The sequence below is a fragment of the Salvelinus fontinalis genome, unplaced genomic scaffold (genome assembly GCF_029448725.1).
Source record: "Salvelinus fontinalis isolate EN_2023a unplaced genomic scaffold, ASM2944872v1 scaffold_0859, whole genome shotgun sequence".
NCBI lineage: Eukaryota > Metazoa > Chordata > Actinopteri > Salmoniformes > Salmonidae > Salvelinus > Salvelinus fontinalis.
Window position 1 is genome coordinate 35,149 of NW_026601068.1, and position 20,575 is coordinate 55,723.

General features: G+C 42.5%; 1 protein-coding gene across 1 annotated transcript; it reads right to left on the minus strand.

The window, feature by feature from the left end:
- Positions 1 to 4,848: 4,848 nt before the first annotated feature.
- Positions 4,849 to 13,214, minus strand: LOC129847468 (growth arrest-specific protein 2-like). Its single transcript, XM_055915266.1, has 2 exons — positions 13,013 to 13,214; positions 4,849 to 6,686 (listed from the first exon to the last, which is right to left on the minus strand). The coding sequence occupies exons 1-2, from the start codon at positions 13,133 to 13,135 to the stop codon at positions 6,477 to 6,479; spliced, it is 333 nt and encodes a 110-aa protein (XP_055771241.1). The 5' UTR covers positions 13,136 to 13,214; the 3' UTR covers positions 4,849 to 6,476.
- Between the last annotated feature and the right edge of the window lie 7,361 nt (positions 13,215 to 20,575).

The following is a 20,575-nucleotide window of genomic DNA, read 5'->3' on the forward strand; positions in this document are numbered from 1 at the left end:
CATTTATTAACTTTTGAATTAAACAATTATTTTAACCAAGTTCAGGTGTGCTATTGTTCCTATCTCAGTTGAACCTTCGCAGCCTTAACACCATCCTTCAGGGCCCAGAAGAGATCCCTCCCCTAGGCGCCGCAGCACTGTCAGGCCATGGCGGCCGGGACCTTAGATGTTGTGGGTGATACTTTGTCTGGGGTCGAGACTATTTTGTCCATACCACCTCAGGGCTTCCGTGGCTCTCAAGGCCACTACCTGGTGGGGGGTCTCCACCCGTTTCCCTACCAACAAGTTGTCAGAGGACCACAGTGTGTCCTTCAGACACCTGAGGGTGAGCCAGAGCTTGGTGGAATCGGCCTTCGGTCCACCCCATACAGCACGAGCTGAGGTGTTGTGTCCTCCCCTGCTGGCGGACACGGGGAGATCAGGGGGCTTCTTTCCACAGGTCCCTGGCTTATTTCACTGCAGTTACTCTTCTCTTCCTTATAGTTTCTTAATGTTTGGTATCTGTTTTGATATTTATATTGACATTGGTGGTACATAGACAGCGGAGACTGGGACAGGCCTTTCTCCAGTATTAACACTAAAGCTCACCACACCTCCTCCTCTTCCTCCAACTTTCTCCTCTTCCTCATCTTCTTTTGTTTCCTCCTCTCAACTCATTTATTTAACTAGGCAAGTCAGTTAAGAACAAATTCTTATTTACAACGACAGCCTACCGACCGGGCCAAACCCGGACGACACTGAGCCAATTGTGCACCGCACTACGGGACTCCCAATCACGGCCGGTTGTGATACAGACTGGAATCAATCCAGGGTGTCTGTAGTGACGCCTCTAGCACTGAGATGCAGTGCCTTAGACCGCTGTGCCGCTCGGGAGCCCAACAATGCCAAATCACTTATCTACCAATTTAAATCAACCTTTAAGTATCATTTATCTTCGATTCCCTGAACATCCAAACATAAAGGTGGATAAGAGATATTATGCTTTCAGACAGGCTGTGTCCTGCAAATCTGTGCTTTTATCTGGGAGATATTGAATCTCTCTTGTCTTACTAATAACTTTTAGAATTCTAATTGAATGGAGAAGCAGCCTAAATCCTCTTGATTTTCATCACCTTAGTTTTATCTCTTGTGAAGTTTCAGAAGCATGTGATTGTAACTGAGATATCCAAGATGTCTGTGGATTGACCGATAGCTTGGCTACTCAATGAAGACAACCATTGTTTTACTGTACTAAGATTACCACAAGTGCTTGTGAATGTAAAAAAATCTTTCTTGAAGAACTATTTCTTCACAATTTTTTTTACAGAAGGACGTTCAGAGAACAACCAGCCCATTGTTGGACCAGGCTGTATTCTCCCTTTCTACTGGTTCTGTTATGATGGGTTCATAAAGACTGTTATTCAGGAACCGCCAGGTGTAGCAGACTGTCTCAAAGGAGAGTACCACTTTGCAGGTGTAGCAGACTGTCTGAGGAGAGTACCACTTTGCAGGTGTAACAGACTGTCTCAGAGGATTACCACTTTGCAGGTGTAGCAGACTGTCTCAAAGGAGAGTACCACTTTGCAGGTGTAGCAGACTGTCAGAGGAGAGTACCACTTTGCAGGTGTAACAGACTGTCTCAGAGGATTACCACTTTGCAGGTGTAGCAGACTGTCTGAGGAGAGTACCACTTTGCAGGTGTAGCAGACTGTCTCAGAGGAGAGTACCACTTTGCAGGTGTAGCAGACTGTCTGAGGAGAGTACCACTTTGCAGGTGTAGCAGGCTGTCTCAGAGGAGAGTACCACTTTGCAGGTGTAGCAGACTGTCTCAGAGGATTACCACTTTGCAGGTGTAGCAGACTGCCTGAGAGGAGAGTACCACTTTGCAGGTGTAGCAGACTGTCTCAGAGGAGAGTACCACTTTGCAGGTGTAGCAGACTGTCTCAGAGGAGAGTACCATTTTGCAGGTGCAGCAGATTGTCTCAGAGAGTACCACTTTGCAGGTGTAACAGACTGTCTGAGGAGAGTACCACTTTGCAGGTGTAACAGACTGTCTGAGGAGAGTACCACTTTGCAGGTATAACAGACTGTCTGAGGAGAGTACCACTTTGCAGGTGTAGCAGACTGTCTGAGGAGAGTACCACTTTGCAGGTATAACAGACTGTCTGAGGAGAGTACCACTTTGCAGGTGTAGCAGACTGTCTGAGGAGAGTACCACTTTGCAGGTGTAGCAGACTGTCTGAGGAGAGTACCACTTTGTAGGTGTAATAGACTGTCTGAGGAGAGTACCACTTTGCAGGTGTAGCAGACTGTCTGAGGAGAGTACCACTTTGCAGGTGTAGCAGACTGTCTCAGAGGAGAGTACCACTTTGCAGGTGTAGCAGACTGTCTCAGAGGAGAGTACCACTTTGCAGGTGTAGCAGACTGTCTCAGAGGAGAGTACCACTTTGCAGGTGTAGCAGACTGTCAGAGGAGAGTACCACGTTGCAGGTGTAGCAGACTGTCTGAGGAGAGTACCATCTCCAGCAGGCCACAAATGTGCATGTGTTTGCTCAAACGTTCAGAAACAGACTCCATGAGGGTGGTGTGAGGGCCCGACGTCCACAGGTGGTGGTTGTGCTTACAGCCCAACACCGTGCAGGACGTTTGGCATTTGCCAGAGAACACCAAGATTGGCAAATTCGCCACTGGCGCCCTGTGCTCTTCACAGATGAAAGCAGGTTCACACTGAGCACATGAGCACGTGACAGACGTGACAGAGTCTGGAGACGCCGTGGAGAACGTTCTGCTGCCTGCAACATCCTCCAGCATGACCGGTTTGGCGGTGGGTCAGTCATGGTGTGGGGTGGCATTTCTTTGTGGGGCTGCACAGCCCTCCATGTGCTCGCCAGAGGTAGCCTGACTGCCATTAGGTACCGAGATGAGATCCTCAGACCCCTTGTGAGACCATATGTTGACACATGCACATTTGTGGCATGCTGGAGGTCATTTTGCAGGGCTCTGGCAGTGCACCTCCTTGCACAAAGGCAGAGGTAGCGGTCCTGCTGCTGGGTTGTTGCCCTCCTACGGCCGCCTCCACGTCTCCTGATGTACTGGCCTGTCTCCTGGTAGCGCCTCCATGCTCTGGACACTACGCTGACAGACACAACAAACCTTTTTGCCACAGCTCGCATTGATGTGCCGTCCTGGATGAACTGCACTACCTGAGCCACTTGTGTGGGTTGTAGACTCCGTCTCATGCTACCACTAGTGTGAAAGCACCGCCAGCATTCAAAAGTGACCAAAACATCAGCCAGGAAGCATAGGAACTGAGAAGTGGTCTGTGGTCACCACCTGCAGAACCATTCCTTTTTTGGGGGTGTCTTACTAATTGCCTATAATTTCCACCTTTTGTCTATCCCATTTGCACAACAGCATGTAAAATTTATTGTCAATCAGTGTTGCTTCCTAAGTGGACAGTTTGATTTCACAGAAGTGTGATTGACTTGGAGTTACATTGTGTTGTTTAAGTGTTCCCTTTATTTTTTTGAGCAGTATATATATAGTTTCACAGACAAATTGTTGCATTTTTTTCTGCTTTGTGTGAAATCGTTAAGAATAATATAAAACCAGTCTGCACACCACCAAGGTGAATTGGTTTAGTTTCAGACAGTAGCCTTCAAGTAACAAAATATAATTCAGTTGATTGAACATTAAATGTATTTCAATATGATTAAAATGGTCCTAGAGCCTACTGTTTATATTTTAAAACAGTCATCGTTTTGCATCAGAAGCATATTTGTATTCGTCGCTTGTTTGTATAAATTGCAAAGGCATTGGCAACTTTGTATTTGTAGTCAACTTTGTTCAGATGTTATCGGCGGTCACAGACGGAAAAACACATGTGATTCTAGGTTCATGTTTTACCGGAGATCTGTTTATTTAAAATATTTTTTTAAACATGTACGGACGCATTTAGCTGTTCTCCGAGTGGTCTGAGGTAGTTTATTAGATTTACGAGCGTTTTCCAGTGCAACGTTAATAAAAATGTTTTTGTGAAACCGCTCGGGAAATTGTACGATGTTCCTACGAAGGTTCTAACGAGTCATTTATCCGTAACATGCTTTTGGGAAACCGGGCCCTATTCTGTTTGAATGATTCTAATCTAATGTTCCGTCCTCTTAAAATAAATTCAATAAATTGTATTATACAACGGATGTGTTGTCTTGGTGATTGTTTATGTATTCTAGTAGTTTGTGTGAATAAAGTGATGTCATTGAATTCTAGTAGTTCCTGGTTGGTTCATAGTTCTAATCTGTAATGTAACCCAGCAGTGATCTGTCGGTGCTCCAGGCTCTACCAAATGACAGCCTATTCCCTGTCATCATGTGTCCTTTTGAACACAACCCTATGGGGTCCTGGTCAAAAGTAGTGCACAGCACTATAGGCTAGAGTGTGTAAAATATACGATTTGTTCTGTGACTGAATAACATTGATGAAGGATAACGACTCCAATTTCTATGCTGTTGTAAAACAGGTTATTTTGTAAATGCGAATAAAAGAGGATTAGATTTGATTGGAGGTTGCTCTGACGGTTGGTTGAATGTCATGTTATAACATGTCTGTTAGTGTGGTTTCGCAAGGCTTCTTGGAACAAGCCAGTGCCAGCCATCACGTTGTAGTTGTGGATGGCCATTTTCAGTACTGTAACATACCAGTAGGTGTCAGTAAAGTAGCAATCAACACGAGTCTTGTCCACCAGCCAGCTCTCTTGCAATTTGCCAGGGGATGAGGTTGAATGGACACAAATCTTCGTTATCGTAGACAGACCATACAATACATGTTATCTGGATCAGTCCTATTGCCATTCACAAGAATCAAAAAGAAATATTCTACATTTGATTGTCTCTTTAATCCTCGGAAATAATCTTCTCACAATAATGATGTTAATAGCGTTCCTTAACAAATGATCAAAAGCTTTTAACTTCAAAACAGGAGAGCAGAACTAGCTCGTGAAAAAAAAGAGAATCACTCTTAACAGACATTACAGAGAAATCCATAATCAGCACCATAATAAACACATCCTACAGCTGTTCATATTAGTCAGGACTTTTAACATAATAAAGTAGCACTATTTCAAACATATTTTAAATGTTGACTTCCATTAGATTGAATGGTGGAACCCTTTGGTCTTTAAAGCCAAAAGTTCAAGCCAGAGACAAGTCCCTGGGCATGGTAACCAGTAAGCCTGTACTGTGACTGATTGTGTGATTACATGAATACATTTAAAAATATATTGTTTTAGCCATGATTATCTTCCCTTGTGTGGTGTAGCTGCATATTTAGAAAACAAGGAAAGGAAAAACGCCATGATTGGTGGAACCGTAGGAGGAACATGATTGGTGGAACCGTAGGAGGAACATGATTAGTGGAACCGTAGGAAGAACATGATTGGTGGAACCGTAGGAGGAACATGATTGGTGGAACCGTAGGAGGAACATGATTGGTGGAACATGTCCAGATTCAGATTTACCAGTATCCAATCACTATTCAGAATATATCAATTATTACAGAAGTCATACTATACTTTCACACTATTAAATGAATGAATGACAAAAGTCAAACAAAATACACACAAGGTAACATTAGAAAACATGCTTTTAGAACCAAATATACCAGCCTCAATCCCCGACTAAAAATGATTGTCAAAATGATTGCATAGATTATTCTCAAAGGCTAGAAATCCAAATCAAACCGTCACCGTGACGCTAGTTTGCCGTGACCGCTAGGACAGGAGATATATACCTGCTGGCCACTGTCTATTCTGTAGCTCAGGTGGGCCGGCTGTGGCTTACATCAACTAGAAGACATACTGTACAAGCAACTGGTTGGAATCTGGTTGGAATGACAGTGTCAACTGGCTTTGCCCTGTGTCACTGTCATTTCAATCAGTTTTGCTAGTTGGGAAAGGCAAGAGGTCATTTCCTCAGGTCCTCATGAATGTCTTTACTTCTTGTTGCGGTAGTAGGCGGCCATCTTTACTTCTTGTTGTGGTAGTAGGCGGCCATCTTTACTTCTTGTTGTGGTAGTAGGTGGCCATCTTTACTTCTTGTTGTGGTAGTAGGCGGCCATCTTTACTTCTTGTTGCGGTAGTAGGCGGCCATCTTTACTTCTTGTTGTGGTAGTAGGCGGCCTTCTTTACTTCGTGCTGTGGTAGTGTGCGGCCATCTTTACTTCTTGTTGTGGTAGTAGGCGGCCATCTTTACTTCTTGCTGCGGTAGTAGGCGGCCATCTTTACTTCTTGCTGCGGTAGTAGGCGGCCATCTTTACTTCTTGTTGTGGTAGTAGGCGGCCATCTTTACTTCGTGCTGCGGTAGTGTGCGGCCATCTTTACTTCTTGTTGTGGTAGTTGGCGGCCATCTTTACTTCTTGTTGTGGTAGTAGGCGGCCATCTTTACTTCTTGCTGCGGTAGTAGGCGGCCATCTTTACTTCTTGTTGTGTTAGTAGGCGGCCATCTTTACTTCTTGCTGCGGTAGTGTGCGGCCACCACCAAGTAGCTGTCTGGGGTGAGGTCCTTGGTGTTGGGTGACTTGGGGGACATGGGAAAGGTCTTCCCCTCCACTCTGGAGATCTGGAGCATCCGACATGGGTCGTGTTTCAACAGGTAGCTCTCAAAGGTCTCCCAGCCTCCTCCCACACGCACCATCACATGCTTGTTGTGTAGCATCTAGGAGAACAAGAAGAAGAAGATTACTATATTGTCCAGTCAGTGTTCACAAACGTTCAAAAAAAAACTCTGGGAAAATCTTTAGCTGACAACGATATTATTTCATGGTGTAGTACAAAGGGGCTATTCAAATCCCAGCCTGGAGGTCCAGAGTACTGCTGGTGTTCTGTTCCACCTGATAATTCATCGCACTGACCCGATGTCCCAGGACTAAATCAGACCTTGATTAGAGGGGGAAGAATGAAAATCACAATGGAAATGTCTTTGAGATGCAGATTTTAATTTGCCTAGTGTAGTAGATGGACATCTCTAGTAATTCACAGCTAATACAATGGCTTTGTTTGATTCCCTTTTCACTAATAAATGACTCCAAAACTAAAAATTCATGTGCTGTGGTTTAACCAAGAAATTGTAATGATGTGGGTTGCATTGTATATAGCAATATTCTGTTAATTTCCTTCACACCTTTTAAATTACAACAACTCTCCTGTCTGCCACCTGCTACCTTCTGTAACGTGGTACTACTGTAAACACTACTCCTGCCTGCTACCTTCTGTAACGTGGTACTACTGTAAACACTACTCCTGCCTGCTACCTTCTGTAACGTGGTACTACTGTAAACACTACTCCTGCCTGCTACCTTCTGTAACGTGGTACTACTGTAAACACTACTCCTGCCTGCTACCTTCTGTAACGTGGTACTACTGTAAACACTACTCCTGCCTGCTACCTTCTGTAACGTGGTACTACTGTAAACACTACTCCTGCCTGCTACCTTCTGTAACGTGGTACTACTGTAAACACTACTCCTGCCTGCTACCTTCTGTAACGTGGTACTACTGTAAACACTACTCCTGTCTGCTACCTTCTGTAACGTGGTACTACTGTAAACACTACTCCTGCCTGCTACCTTCTGTAACGTGGTACTACTGTAAACACTACTCCTGCCTGCTACCTTCTGTAACGTGGTACTACTGTAAACACTACTCCTGCCTGCTACCTTCTGTAACGTGGTACTACTGTAAACACTACTCCTGCCTGCTACCTTCTGTAACGTGGTACTACTGTAAACACTACTCCTGCCTGCTACCTTCTGTAACGTGGTACTACTGTAAACACTACTCCTGCCTGCTACCTTCTGTAACGTGGTACTACTGTAAACACTACTCCTGTCTGCTACCTTCTGTAACGTGGTACTACTGTAAACACTACTCCTGCCTGCTACCTTCTGTAACGTGGTACTACTGTAAACACTACTCCTGCCTGCTACCTGCTACCGTCTAACATGGTACTCCTGTACGTTTCCTGGGTTGGTTACCGTGGCAACATCTACACCACACAAATAAATAGCGGGACAGAGAAATAAAAAGGGTGCCATTGCCATATCCACAATACGTTGTGATTCCATTAAACTACATAGCTATTCTGCCATTATCAATCCTATTAAATACATGATAAACAAAAGGAGATCACATTTACAGTAGAATGTCTTTAGAGCACAATCAATCCAAGCAGGAATGAGTGCCTGCAGAAAGCCCCATTTGACAGACAGTGACTTCCTGAATGGAAGTAGCAAGTTAGATTGTGTGTCCCATAGAATTACATATATCATTTAATAGGATATCTGTGGTATGTGGTATGGCCTGTCCTCTTCTATTCTCTCTCTCTCGCTCTCTCTCTCGCTCTCTCTCTCGCTCTCTCAACATCAAACATTTATAAGCCTCTTTAACAGAATCAATCAACAGGCCATTGGCGGGACACTCGTTCCATGAATGTGTGCCCCCTCAGGCATTGTGACTAGGGACATTATGGGCTTTTGACACAGAGGCCTTTTCAATCATGTCTCTATGGTGCTGGCAGACCGCGGCTAGGCCTGTATCCAGGAGAGAGAGAGGAGCCTGGGTGTGAACAGGTGTCCTGGTGGCCGGTTAGCTAGCTAGCGAGCGAGCGAGAGAGAAAGAGAGAGAGAGAGATAATAATGTATTCAAAAAACTGAAATACCTTATTTACATAAGTATTCAGACACTTTGCTATGAGACTTGAAATTGAGCTCAGGGGCATCCTGTTTCCATTGATCATCCATGAGATGTTTCATCAACTTGATTAGAGTCCACCTGTGGTCAATTGACATGATTTGGAAAGGTACACACCTGTCTATATAAGGTCCCCCAACTAACAGTGTATGTCACAGCAAAAACCATGAGGTTGAAGGCAGGATTGTGGCGAAAGCACAGATCTGGGGAAGGGTACCAAAAAATGTCTGCAGCATTGAAGGTTCCCAAGAACACAGTGGCCTCCATCATTCTTAAATGGAAGAAGTTTGGAACCACCAAGACTCTTCCTATAGCTGGCCACCCAGCCAAACTGAGAAATCGGGGGAGAAGGGCGTTGGTCAAGGAGGTGGCCAAGAACCCGATGGTCACTCTGACAGAGCTATAGTTCCTCTGTGGAAATGGGAGAACCTTCCAGAAGGACAACAGTCTCTGCAGCACTCCACCAATCAGGCCCTTATGGTAGAGTGGCCAGACGGAAGCCACTCCTCAGTAAAAGGTACGACAGCCCACTTGGAGTTTGCCAAAAGGCACCTAAAGACTCCCAGACCATGAGAAACAAGGTTCTCTGGAGAGACCTGAAAATAGCTGTGCAACAACACTCCCCATCCAACCTGACAGAGCTTGAGAAGATCTGCAGAAAAGAATGGGAGAAACTCCCCAAATACAGGTGTGCCAAGCTTGTCGCGTCATACCCAAGAAGACTCAAGGCTGTAATCGCTGCCAAAGGTGCTTCAACAAAGTACTGAGTAAAGGGTCTGAATACTTATGTAAATGTGATATTTCAGTTTTTTGGGGGGATAAAGTAGCAAAAATATCTAAACCTGTTTTGCTTTGTCATTATGGGGTATTGTGACGTCATTAAGGGGTATTGTGACGTCATTATGGGGTATTGTGACGTCATAATGGGGCATTGTGTGTAGATTGAGGGGAAAAAACGATGTAATCCATTTTTAGAATGAGGCTGTAACGTAACGAAATGTGGAAAAAGTCAAGGGGTCTGAATACTTTCCGAAGGCACTGTACTTTTTACTCCATACATTTCCCCTGACACCCAAAAGTAGTCATTACATTTTAAATGCTTAGCAGGGCAGAATTATGTTTTGAAATTCACACATTTATCAAGAGAACATCCCTGATCATCCATTCTGCCTCGATCTGGCAGACTCACGAAAGAAAAATGATTTGTTTGTAAATTATGTCCGAGTGTGGAGTGTGCCCCTGGCTATCCACATTTTTTTTTAAATATAATAATTGTGCTGTCTGGATTGCTTAATATAAGTAATTTTAAATGATTTATACTTTTACTTTTGATACTTAAAGGTGTACTATGTAGAAATCACACCACCATTTCCTGGTTGCTAATATTCTAATAGTTTGCCTAATTTCAGTTTATGTGACAAAACAAACAAGTATAGTGTAGAGAATCAATGTACAATCTAAAACCGCTTTGAAATATACATTCCATAAACAAAAAATATTAATATTGTATTTTCAACTGTTTGAAGTACAAAACCGAAAGTAAAATATACAGAAACGTAACGTAAGAACAGGAAGCATAGAAATAGCACACATAGAACAGATCTACCGCTTCTTAGACTTCCTTTCAATTGTGAATGACACATCTAGAAATCACATTTCTATGTGAATTTGGTGGGTCGCCCAAAAAAGTTACATATTGTAGCTTTAAATAGATTTTAGCAATTACATTTACTTTTGATACTTAATATAAGTAACATTATAGCTTTAATTTATATTTAAAACCCAAATACTTTAGACTTTTACTCAAGTAGTATTTTACTGGGTGACACCTTGACTTGAGTCATTTTCAAATCAAGGTACCTTTACTTTTACTCAAGTATGATAATTGGAGTACTCTTTCCACCTCCATTTTGCTAGTTGAGAACCAGAGTGAGATGGAGGTTCACACCTTACAGGCAGCCCATGTAGAGAGCATGTACAGCCCATGTAGAGCCCATGTACAGCCCATGTACAGCCCATGTAGAGAGCACACAGCAACAGACGTGTCATTTCATCCAACACTCTAGAGTCCAACAAGCTCATTATTGGAATTGAACAGTCATTGGACAAAGAAGAATCAAGACTCGCCTTTAGTTGTGACTTGTCCTTGGTTGTTCAGCAACCCTCATGGATGGTTGAAAGAAACGTCTATCGTACAAAAGATGTCTGAGTTCCCCCTCTCTGTATGGTAGAAAATCTTTTCTTAAAGATATCTACTTGACAGCAGAGGGCACTATCAGAACAAAATGTTTATTTTAGACCCTGAACACTGGTCCATGTACGTTAAAACCAGGCTAACATACAACCTTTCTCTTATTCTGCATTTGTGATCCTCAAAGAGCTATCCATCCAGAAATGGTGATACTGTGTGCTACCAGCAGGGGTCCTTCTAGAGCGCATTGTCAGCCCTTGTTGACCTACAGTCCAGATCCTCCTTCAACAGCATTTTAAGACATGTGAATCCTGGTTGTAAATCCAAGATCCCAAGAGCACCAAATGCTACTTCACCAATCTGTACTTGTCAATAGACTTCATTCTTGCAAGGCATTTTTTTTTTGCAAGGTCTGTTTGAGTTAGGGGTGGCAGGTAGCTTAGTGGTTAGAGGGTTGGGCCAGTTACCGAAAGGTTGCTGGATCGAATCCCCGAGCTGACAAGGTAAATATCTGTCATTCTGCCCCTGAACAAGACAGTTCCTAGGCTGTTATTGTAAATAAGAATTTGTTCTTTAACTGACTTGCCTTAGTTAAATCAAATAAATAAATAGAACGTTACAGTATACAGTAAGATATTTTGACATAAGAACATTTATATTTTATGTAAACGAGGAAACAATTAATAATAAATACAAATTAGGGCAATAGCTCATTGGCAACAATAACTGCATATGTATTATCGTAAAGTATCTTTGTGTTTTAGAAAAGGGCTATTCCAATCCTATGTATTATTTATCAAGCCTGTTGATCCTGAGGGCTCTCTTTTCCCCCGAACCCCATCAACCCTGGCTGGCCCATAGAGGTAGAAAGAGGAGTCTAGATGGATATAAACCATTTTTCTTTTTAAGCATGGATAATACAAAGAGGAGTTCTCTTTCTATCTCTATGGGCCAGGACACAGACATAGTTGGAATAGCATCACCAGTAAATGAAGGCTCACAGCAGCAGAGGAGCTGCTACCAGCAGAGACAATGGACGTCTGTCATCCACACAGTCAGGCAGTCCAAATATCAACACACTGCAATGTGCACTGTGTGTGTGTGTGTGTGACTGTGTGTGTGACTGTGTGTGTGTGTGTGTGTGACTGTGTGTGTGTGACTGTGTGTGTGTGTGACTGTGTGTGTGTGTGACTGTGTGTGTGTGTGTGTGTGTGTGTCTGTGTGTGTGTGTGTGACTGTGTGTGTGTCTGTGTGTGACTGTGTGTGTGTGTGTGTGAGTGTGTGTGTGTGTGTGTGTGTGTGTGTGTGTGTGTGTGTGTGTGTGTGTGTGTGTGTGTGTGTGTGTGTGTGTGTGTGTGTGTGTGTGTGTGTGTGTGTGTGTGTGTGTGTGTGTGTGTGTGTGTGTGTGTGTGTGTGTGCGACTCAGTTCACATTGAGATGAGAAACATTATTGTTGTTAAACTGAAAACCTCATATAACTCCAACCTGGATTTTTTTTTTTTAAATCCTGCCAAAAGTGAAAGGTCAATAAACAACAAATTCCTGGTAAAAGTGGGTCAGCCAAAATCCAGACTCATAAAATTCAGACTCATCAAATCCAGACTCATAAAATTCAGACTCATCAAATCTCAGAACAAGAAGGAAAGAGTGGGTTTGCTATGAGGACAGAATTGGCTGTCATTAAACAGCCATCTGTAGTCATCAATGGTCTATGGGTCCCTGAGGACACTGAGGAGCAATGGACCTAAGTAAGTATTTCTGTAGCCGGGCATACAATCCGTATTCATATCTGCCGTATCAATATAATATTCACAGCAATATGAAACACCACAACCCCAGTGTAAATCACTTACAGTACAAGCCAGCCATGTGCAAAATTATTTACACCAGATTTCAACACTTCAGATTTGACCCCACCGAACCCAAAACATTCGGTCAAAGATATTTTGGCAGGCACAGTCCAAGCCCAATTTAAAGTCCAGCTGCTGTTAACTACGTGGCTGAGCCGTGTGCAACTAGAAAAATCATGTTACAAAAACAAGGTGTTTTTTTTGTGTCAGAGAAAGTGCGTTAAAAAGAAGACGAGGAGGTGGCACACACACCCGGATGAAGAGCATCTTCTCTCCGACGCGATAGCGGCCCTGAGCCTGTCTCTCCACACAGAACTTATTGGGACACTTGCAGGGAGGGTCCTCAAAGATATGCTTCACCTGAGACGCACACATGCACAAACAAACATCATTAGATTAGTCCGGAGGTCAATCCAACAACCCTCCACAAAATGCATGTTAATCCTCCTAAATTCCTGGTAATCCTCCTAAATTCCTGGTAATCCTCCTAAATTCCTGGTAAACCTCCTAAATTCCTGGTAATCCTCCTAAATTCCTGGTAATCCTCCTAAATTCCTGGTAATCCTCCTAAATTCCTGGTAATCCTGATACATTCCTGGTAATCCTGATACATTCCTGGTAATCCTGATACATTCCTGGTAATCCTGATACATTCCTGGTAATCCTCCTAAATTCCTGGTAATCCTGATACATTCCTGGTAATCCTGATACATTCCTGGTAATCCTCATAAATTCCTGGTAATTCTCATAAATTCCTGGTAATCCTCATAAATTCCTGGTAATTCTCATAAATTCCTGGTAATCCTCATACATTCCTGGTAATCCTCCTAAATTCCTGGTAATCCTCCTAAATTCCTGGTAATCCTCCTAAATTCCTGGTAATCCTCCTAAATTCCTGGTAATCCTCATAAATTCCTGGTAATTCTCATAAATTCCTGGTAATTCTCATAAATTCCTGGTAAACTTAATAAATTCCTGGTAATCAATCTGTAAATAACATGTAGTATTTGGTAGCATTGCCTTTGAATTGTTTAACTTGGGTCAAACGTTTTGGGTAGCCTTCCACAAGCTTCCCACAATAAGTTGGGTGAATTTTGGCCCATTCCCATTCAGAGCAGGTGTAACTGAGTCAGGTTTGTAGGCCTCCTTGCTCGCACACGCTTTTTCAGTTCTGCCCACAAATTTTCTATGGGATTGAGGTCAGGGCTTTGTGATGGCCACTCCAATACCTTGACTTTGTTTTCCTTAAGCCATTTTGCCACAACTTTGGAAGTATGCTTGGGGTCATTGTCCATTTGGAAGACCAATTTGCAGCAGGTAGCCTAGTGGTTAGAGCATTGGACTAGTAACCAAAAGGTTGAAAGATCAAATCCCTGAGCTGACAAGGTGAAAATCTGTCATTCTGCCCCTGAACAAGGCAGTTAACCCCCTGTTCCTAGGCCGTCATTTAAAATAAGAATTTGTTCTTAACTGACTTGCGTAGTTAAATAAAGGTAAAATAAATGTGTTGACTATCTTTGACAGAGGAATGGGAACACTGATATCAATGAAAAAAAAAAAAATCAATAAAACTACATTTTGTGACCAAGCTTTAACTTCCTGACTGATGTCTTGAGATGTTGCTTCAATATATTGACATAAATTTCCATCCTCATGATGCCATCTATTTTGAGAAGTGCACCAGTCCCTCCTGCAGCAAAGCACACCCACAACATGATGCGGCCACCCCCGTGCTTCACGGTTGGGATGGTGTTCTTTGGCTTGTAAGCCTCCCCCTTCTTCCTCCAAACATAATGATGGTCATTATGGCCAAACAGTTCTATTTTTGTATCATCAAACCAGAGGACATTTTTCCAAAAGTATGATCTTTGTCCCCATGTGCAGTTGCAAGCGGTAGTCTGGCTTTTTTATGGCGGTTTTGGAGCAGTGGCTTCTTCCTTGTTGAGCGGCCTTTCAGGTTATGTCGATATAGGACTCGTTGTACTGTGGATATAGATACTTTTGTACCCGTTTCCTCCAGCATCTTCACAAGATCCTTTACCGTTGTTCTGGGATTGATTTGCACTTTTCGCACCAAAGTACGTTCCTCTCTTGGAGACAGAATGCTTCTCCTTCCTGAGCGGTATGACGGCTGCGTGGTCCCATGGTGTTTATACTTGCGTACTATTGGTTGTACAGATGAACGTGGTACCTTCGGGCGTTTGGAAATTGATCCCAAGGATGAACCAGACTTGTGGAGGTCTACAATTTTTTTCTTCTGAGGTCTTGGCTGATGCCTTTTGATTTTCCCATGACGTCAAGCAAAGAGGCACCGAGTTTGAAGGTAGGCCTTGAAATACATCCACAGGTACACCTCTAATTGACTCAAATTATGTCAATTAGCCTATCAGAAGCTTCTAAAGCCATGACATAATTTTCTGAAATTTTCCAAGCTGTTAAAAAAACCACAGTCAATTTAGTGTATGTGAACTTCTGACCCACTGGAATTGCGATACAGTGAATTATAAATGAAATAATCTGTCTGTAAACAGTTGTTGGAAAAATGACTTGTGTCATGCACAAAGTAGATGTCCTAACCGACTTGCCAAAACTATAGTTTGTTAACAAGAAATTTGTGGAGTGGTTGAAAAACGAGTTTTAATGACTCAATGACTGAGAAAATATGTAATTATGATAGCTAGGTCTATTTAACCTGAATGGATCATTAGTCATGTTAGCTAGCTAGCTTTTTACTCACCGTTTTTGGTCAGCCACAACGCCTTTCCCATTTGTCCAGCAAAAAGTAATTCCATTCAGCGCTGGCTGCACGGTACGCTAGACTTGCTAAACAGCTGCAACAATCCTCATTGACAAGCTTACCTCATCACTTTGACCTTCTGGATTTGGCGGGAGAATCAACGCAGCATCAATAACCTAGCGTTAACAACCCAACCATGCTCTTTGTGAAGAAAGCAACCCAACTGACTGACCCAATACCTGCCACCACCAGTCATCCAAACAACCCTGCATTTTGTGTAGTGTAATGTAGTGCATATGAATATATTTAAGGGGAGAAATACAGGTTAAATATGTAGTCTACACAATTTCCCAATTACTGTTTGCATGGTCAAATAAGGGGCAAATTATATATTTTTTTATTATTGGAAATAGATTGACATGCATGTACAGTACCAGTCAAACATTTGGACACACCTACTCATTCCAGGGTTTTTCTTTATTTTTACTATATTTCTACATTGTAGAATAATAGTGAAGACATCAACACTATGAAATAACACATATGGAAGTAACCAGAAAAGTGTTAAAAAAATCAAAGTAACCACTCTTTGCCTTGATGACAATTTTGCACTCTTGGCATTCTCTCAACCAGCTTCACCTGTAATGCTTTTTCTACAGTCTTGAAGGACTTCCCACATATGCTGAGCACTTGTTGGCTGCTTTTCCTTCACACTGCGGTCCAACTCATCCCAATTGGGTTGAGGTTGGGTGACTGTGGAGGCCAGGTCATCTGATGCAGCACTCCATCACCCTCCTTCTTGGTGAAATATCCGTCACTTCCTCAGTTTCATTCCCATGTCTGCATTGATGTTGTTTTTGTTTCTCTTGTCCAGATGCTGTTCTTGCTTTGTTTCATGTCTATTATTTATTAAATCAGCACCTTGTACTTGCATCCCATCTCCCAGCGTCTGTAGTTACTGAACTGTTACACTTACACAGTCTGGAGGTGTGTTGGGTCATTGTCCTGTTGAAAAACAAATGATAGTCCCACTAAGCGTAAACCATATGGGATGGCGTATCGCTACACGTGCAGAGATCATCCGTACACCTTCTATGCGTCTCACAAAGACATGTTGTTTGGAACCAAAAATCTCACATTTGGATTTATCAGACCAAAGGACAGATTTCCACCGCTCTAATGTCCATTACTCGTGTTTCTTGGCTCAATCTAGTCTTCTTATTGGTGTCCTTTAGTAGTGGTTTCTTTGCAGCAATTTGACCATGAAGGCCTGATTCAAGCAGTCTCCTCTGAACAGTTGATGTTGAGATGTTTCTGTTTCTTGAACTCTGTGAAGCATTTATTTGGGCTGCAATTTCAGAGGTGCAGTTAACTTTAATGAAATTATTCTCTGCAGCAGAGTTATCTCTGGGTCTTCCTTTCCTGTGGCGGTCCTCATGAGAGACAGTTTCATCATAGCACTTGATGGTTTTTGCGACTGTACAAATTTTCCAGATTGACTGACCTTCATGTCTTAAAGTAATGATGGACTGTCGTTTCTCTTTGCTTATTTGAACTTTTCTTGACATAATATGGACTTGGTCTCTTACCAAAAAGGGCTAGCTTCTGTACACCACCCCTACCTTGTCACAACACAACTGATTGGCTCAAACACATTAAGAAGGAAAGAAATTCCACAAATTAACTTTTAAGAAGGCACACCTGTTAATTGGAATGCATTCCAGGTGACTCCCTCATGAAGTTGGTTAAGAGAATGCTGAGTGTGCAAAGCTGTCATCAAGGCAAAGGGTGGCTATTTAGAAGAATCTCAAATATAAAATATATTTTGATGTGTTTAACACTTTTTTGGGTTACGACATAATTCCATTTGTGGGATTTCATAGTGTTGATGTCTTCACTAATATTCTACAATGTAGAAAACAAGAGAAACCCATGAATGAGTAGGTGTGTCCAAACTTTTGACTGGTACTGTATATTATTAGGCTAGTGCGTAAAATGTCAAATTCATAGCATGGCGCTCCATTGTGCCTCCGGAATAATTTATGATCATAGAAATTATAGCGGTTGAAATCTAATTCATGAGAAATGGAAACGTGTTGACTCTACCGAGAGTCGCTTCGCTTTATTAGGAAAATGTATGTCAGACAAACAAGGCTATCCCCGTGCCAATGAACGGAAGATAACCCCTTTATAATTATTCCAAAAAGAAAGTCTTTAAAAGTGAAGTTGGTGAAGTTCCGAATGAAACGGAATTTGAGTATTCATGGTGCGATTCCGGTAGCCTAACCTCGGAGAAACTATGTCATTAGGCTAACTGATACACATTAAATTAAATATGGTTCCCCGAAACGGAGTCGGACCATGGTCTTCCAATAGACACTGACGCACTGTCCTTTGACATGTTCATCATAGCGGTATTCATGGGTGGGGTTTTGAAATTCGATTGGTTATGAGTCTGACAGCATTACATAATAAAACGCCTATTGATTATTGATTGGTGGAGTGGTGAAATCAAATCTGTGGGGGGAAAAAATGCTCGCCTATTTAACTGAACAGGGCTAATCCAAGATGACAAAGAGATGATCATAGGCTAGATTTCAAATAATCTAATATACTGGAATATTTACATATACAAGTCTGTACAGATCTCTTGATTGCATGTCAATGGATTACACACAAAGATGCATAGCTGTGAAGTCTATCCATCTGAAGTGATCTTGTCCAGGATATACTTTTGTAAATAACATGTAGGCGACAGTAGTAGAGAAGAGTGTATTTTTTTCATTTATACGTGTCCTTTTTATTGATTTTGAAGGAACACGTCACAATCCCCTCCTATGCTCTCTTAAACCCCAAATCATGCAGCAAAGGAATGACATCCCATGAGAGAAACTATGGAAACTAGACATTATTTGTTTACATTTCCTATATATAAAAAAAAACGGACAGTGGAGTCGTTTTTTTTGGCTATGATAATGAAATCAATAATATTCCATTTACTGGACAACCATCCCAACTGCACGAAAACGCTGGTGTTCCAAGTCTTCTTTTTGCAGTTCGACACAGATTGTCAGATCTCACAACACCTGCATAGACGCCCAGCATGTTGCCTTCAAAATAAAAGTCGGCGGTATGATGCTATGTGTAAACTAATATTTTTTTTTGCAGCTTTGAATGGTGCATGATGTTAAAATGATGTAAAAAATATAACTACATGTGTTAAAATTCTAAACGAAAGACAAATACTACATTATATAAGATAGATAATATTATAAGGTTTAGCACATTGAGGAAAGGTTGGAGTTTAAGTAAATTATTGTCAAGAACATAATAATAGCCTACTGGTAAAAAACAAAATATACAAATACATACAAATTTAAATAATAACAAAACATATTATTCTGATTGTAAGATTCTGGTTTATTTACTGGTGCTATTGTTCAAGGGATGCAATTTTGAAATGTAATGTTTAAGAAAAGTCACTGTATTTTTGTTCTATTGCACAAACAAATTGCACTGTACAGGAAAAATTATTGATTGTGTGTCCATAAAACCAGGGTCCAGTCTACTCACTAGAGTCCCTAGTCCAGTCTACTCACTAGAGTCCCTAGTCCAGTCTACTCACTAGAGTCCCTAGTCCAGTCTACTCACTAGAGTCCCTAGTCCAGTCTACTCACTAGAGTCCCTAGTCCAGCCTACTCACTAGAGTCCCTAGTCCAGCCTACTCACTAGAGTCCCTAGTCCAGTCTACTCACTAGAGTCCCTAGTCCAGTCTACTCACTAGAGTCCCTAGTCCAGTCTACTCACTAGAGTCCCTAGTCCAGTCTACTCACTAGAGTCCCTCGTCCAGTCTACTCACTAGAGTCCCTCGTCCAGTCTACTCACTAGAGTCCCTAGAATACAAATCGGTTTAAACAAAATGCTAGGTCATAGGAAATGTTGCTGGACTTTTACTGTGGTCAAACAGCTTAACATGTGGTGCCTGTAAACTATACGGTACAAATATAGCACTTTACAGGAAAAACGATTCATACGGAATAACACCTAGAATGATGCTGGCCTTTCTCCACCCATTCCATTGATCACAATGCAAATCACTGTATATGTAATACATATTGGCAACACTCCGTATTATTCAGAACACCATGGAATGACTCCATATATACATTCTACAGACACCCCTGAGTATTTCCTATAATACTTTTTTTTTATTTTTTTTTATCCACTTCTCTCCCCAATTTTCGTGGTATCCAATCGCTAGTAATTACCATCTTGTCTCATCGCTACAACTCCCGTACGGGCTCGGGAGAGACGAAGGTCGAAAGCCATGCGTCCTCCGAAGCACAACCCAACCAAGCCGCACTGCTTCTTTAACACAGCGCGCCTCCAACCCGGAAGCCAGCCGCACCAATGTGTCGGAGGAAACACCGTGCACCTGACCCCCTTGGTTGGCGCGCACTGCGCCCGGCCCGCCACATGAGACAAGGATATCCCTACCGGCCAAACCCTCCCTAACCCGGACGACGCTAGGCCAATTGTGCGTCGCCCCACGGACCTCCCGGGCGCGGCCGGCTGCGACAGAGCCTGGTAGCATTTCAATCAGTTACGTCACTTGCTCTGAGACTTTAAGTAGGGTTTCCCCTTGCTCTGCAAGGGCCGTGGCCTTTGTGGAGCGATGGGTAACGATGCTTCGTGGGCGACCGTTGTTGATGTGTGCAGAAGGTCCCTGGTTCGCGCCCGTGCCGTGTCGTAGCCCAATTGAGCGTCGCCCCACGGACCTCCCGGTCGCGGCAGGCTGCGACAGAGCCTGGGCGCGAACCCAGAGACTCTGGTGGCGCAGATAGCACTGCGATGCAGTGCTCTAGACCACTGCGCCACCCGGGAGGCCCTTCCTATAATACTTTTATTGTGGCACCCAGAATATGTGTTGCTCTATAGGCAAATAGGTATTCCATTTGCGTTGATTTGCATTGGAAACATTTATTTGACCTTAGAACATATATATATTTTTACAAATGTAATGCAAATGCAACTTAAATATATACAAATATGAATCATTGTTAATGTTTAGACAATAG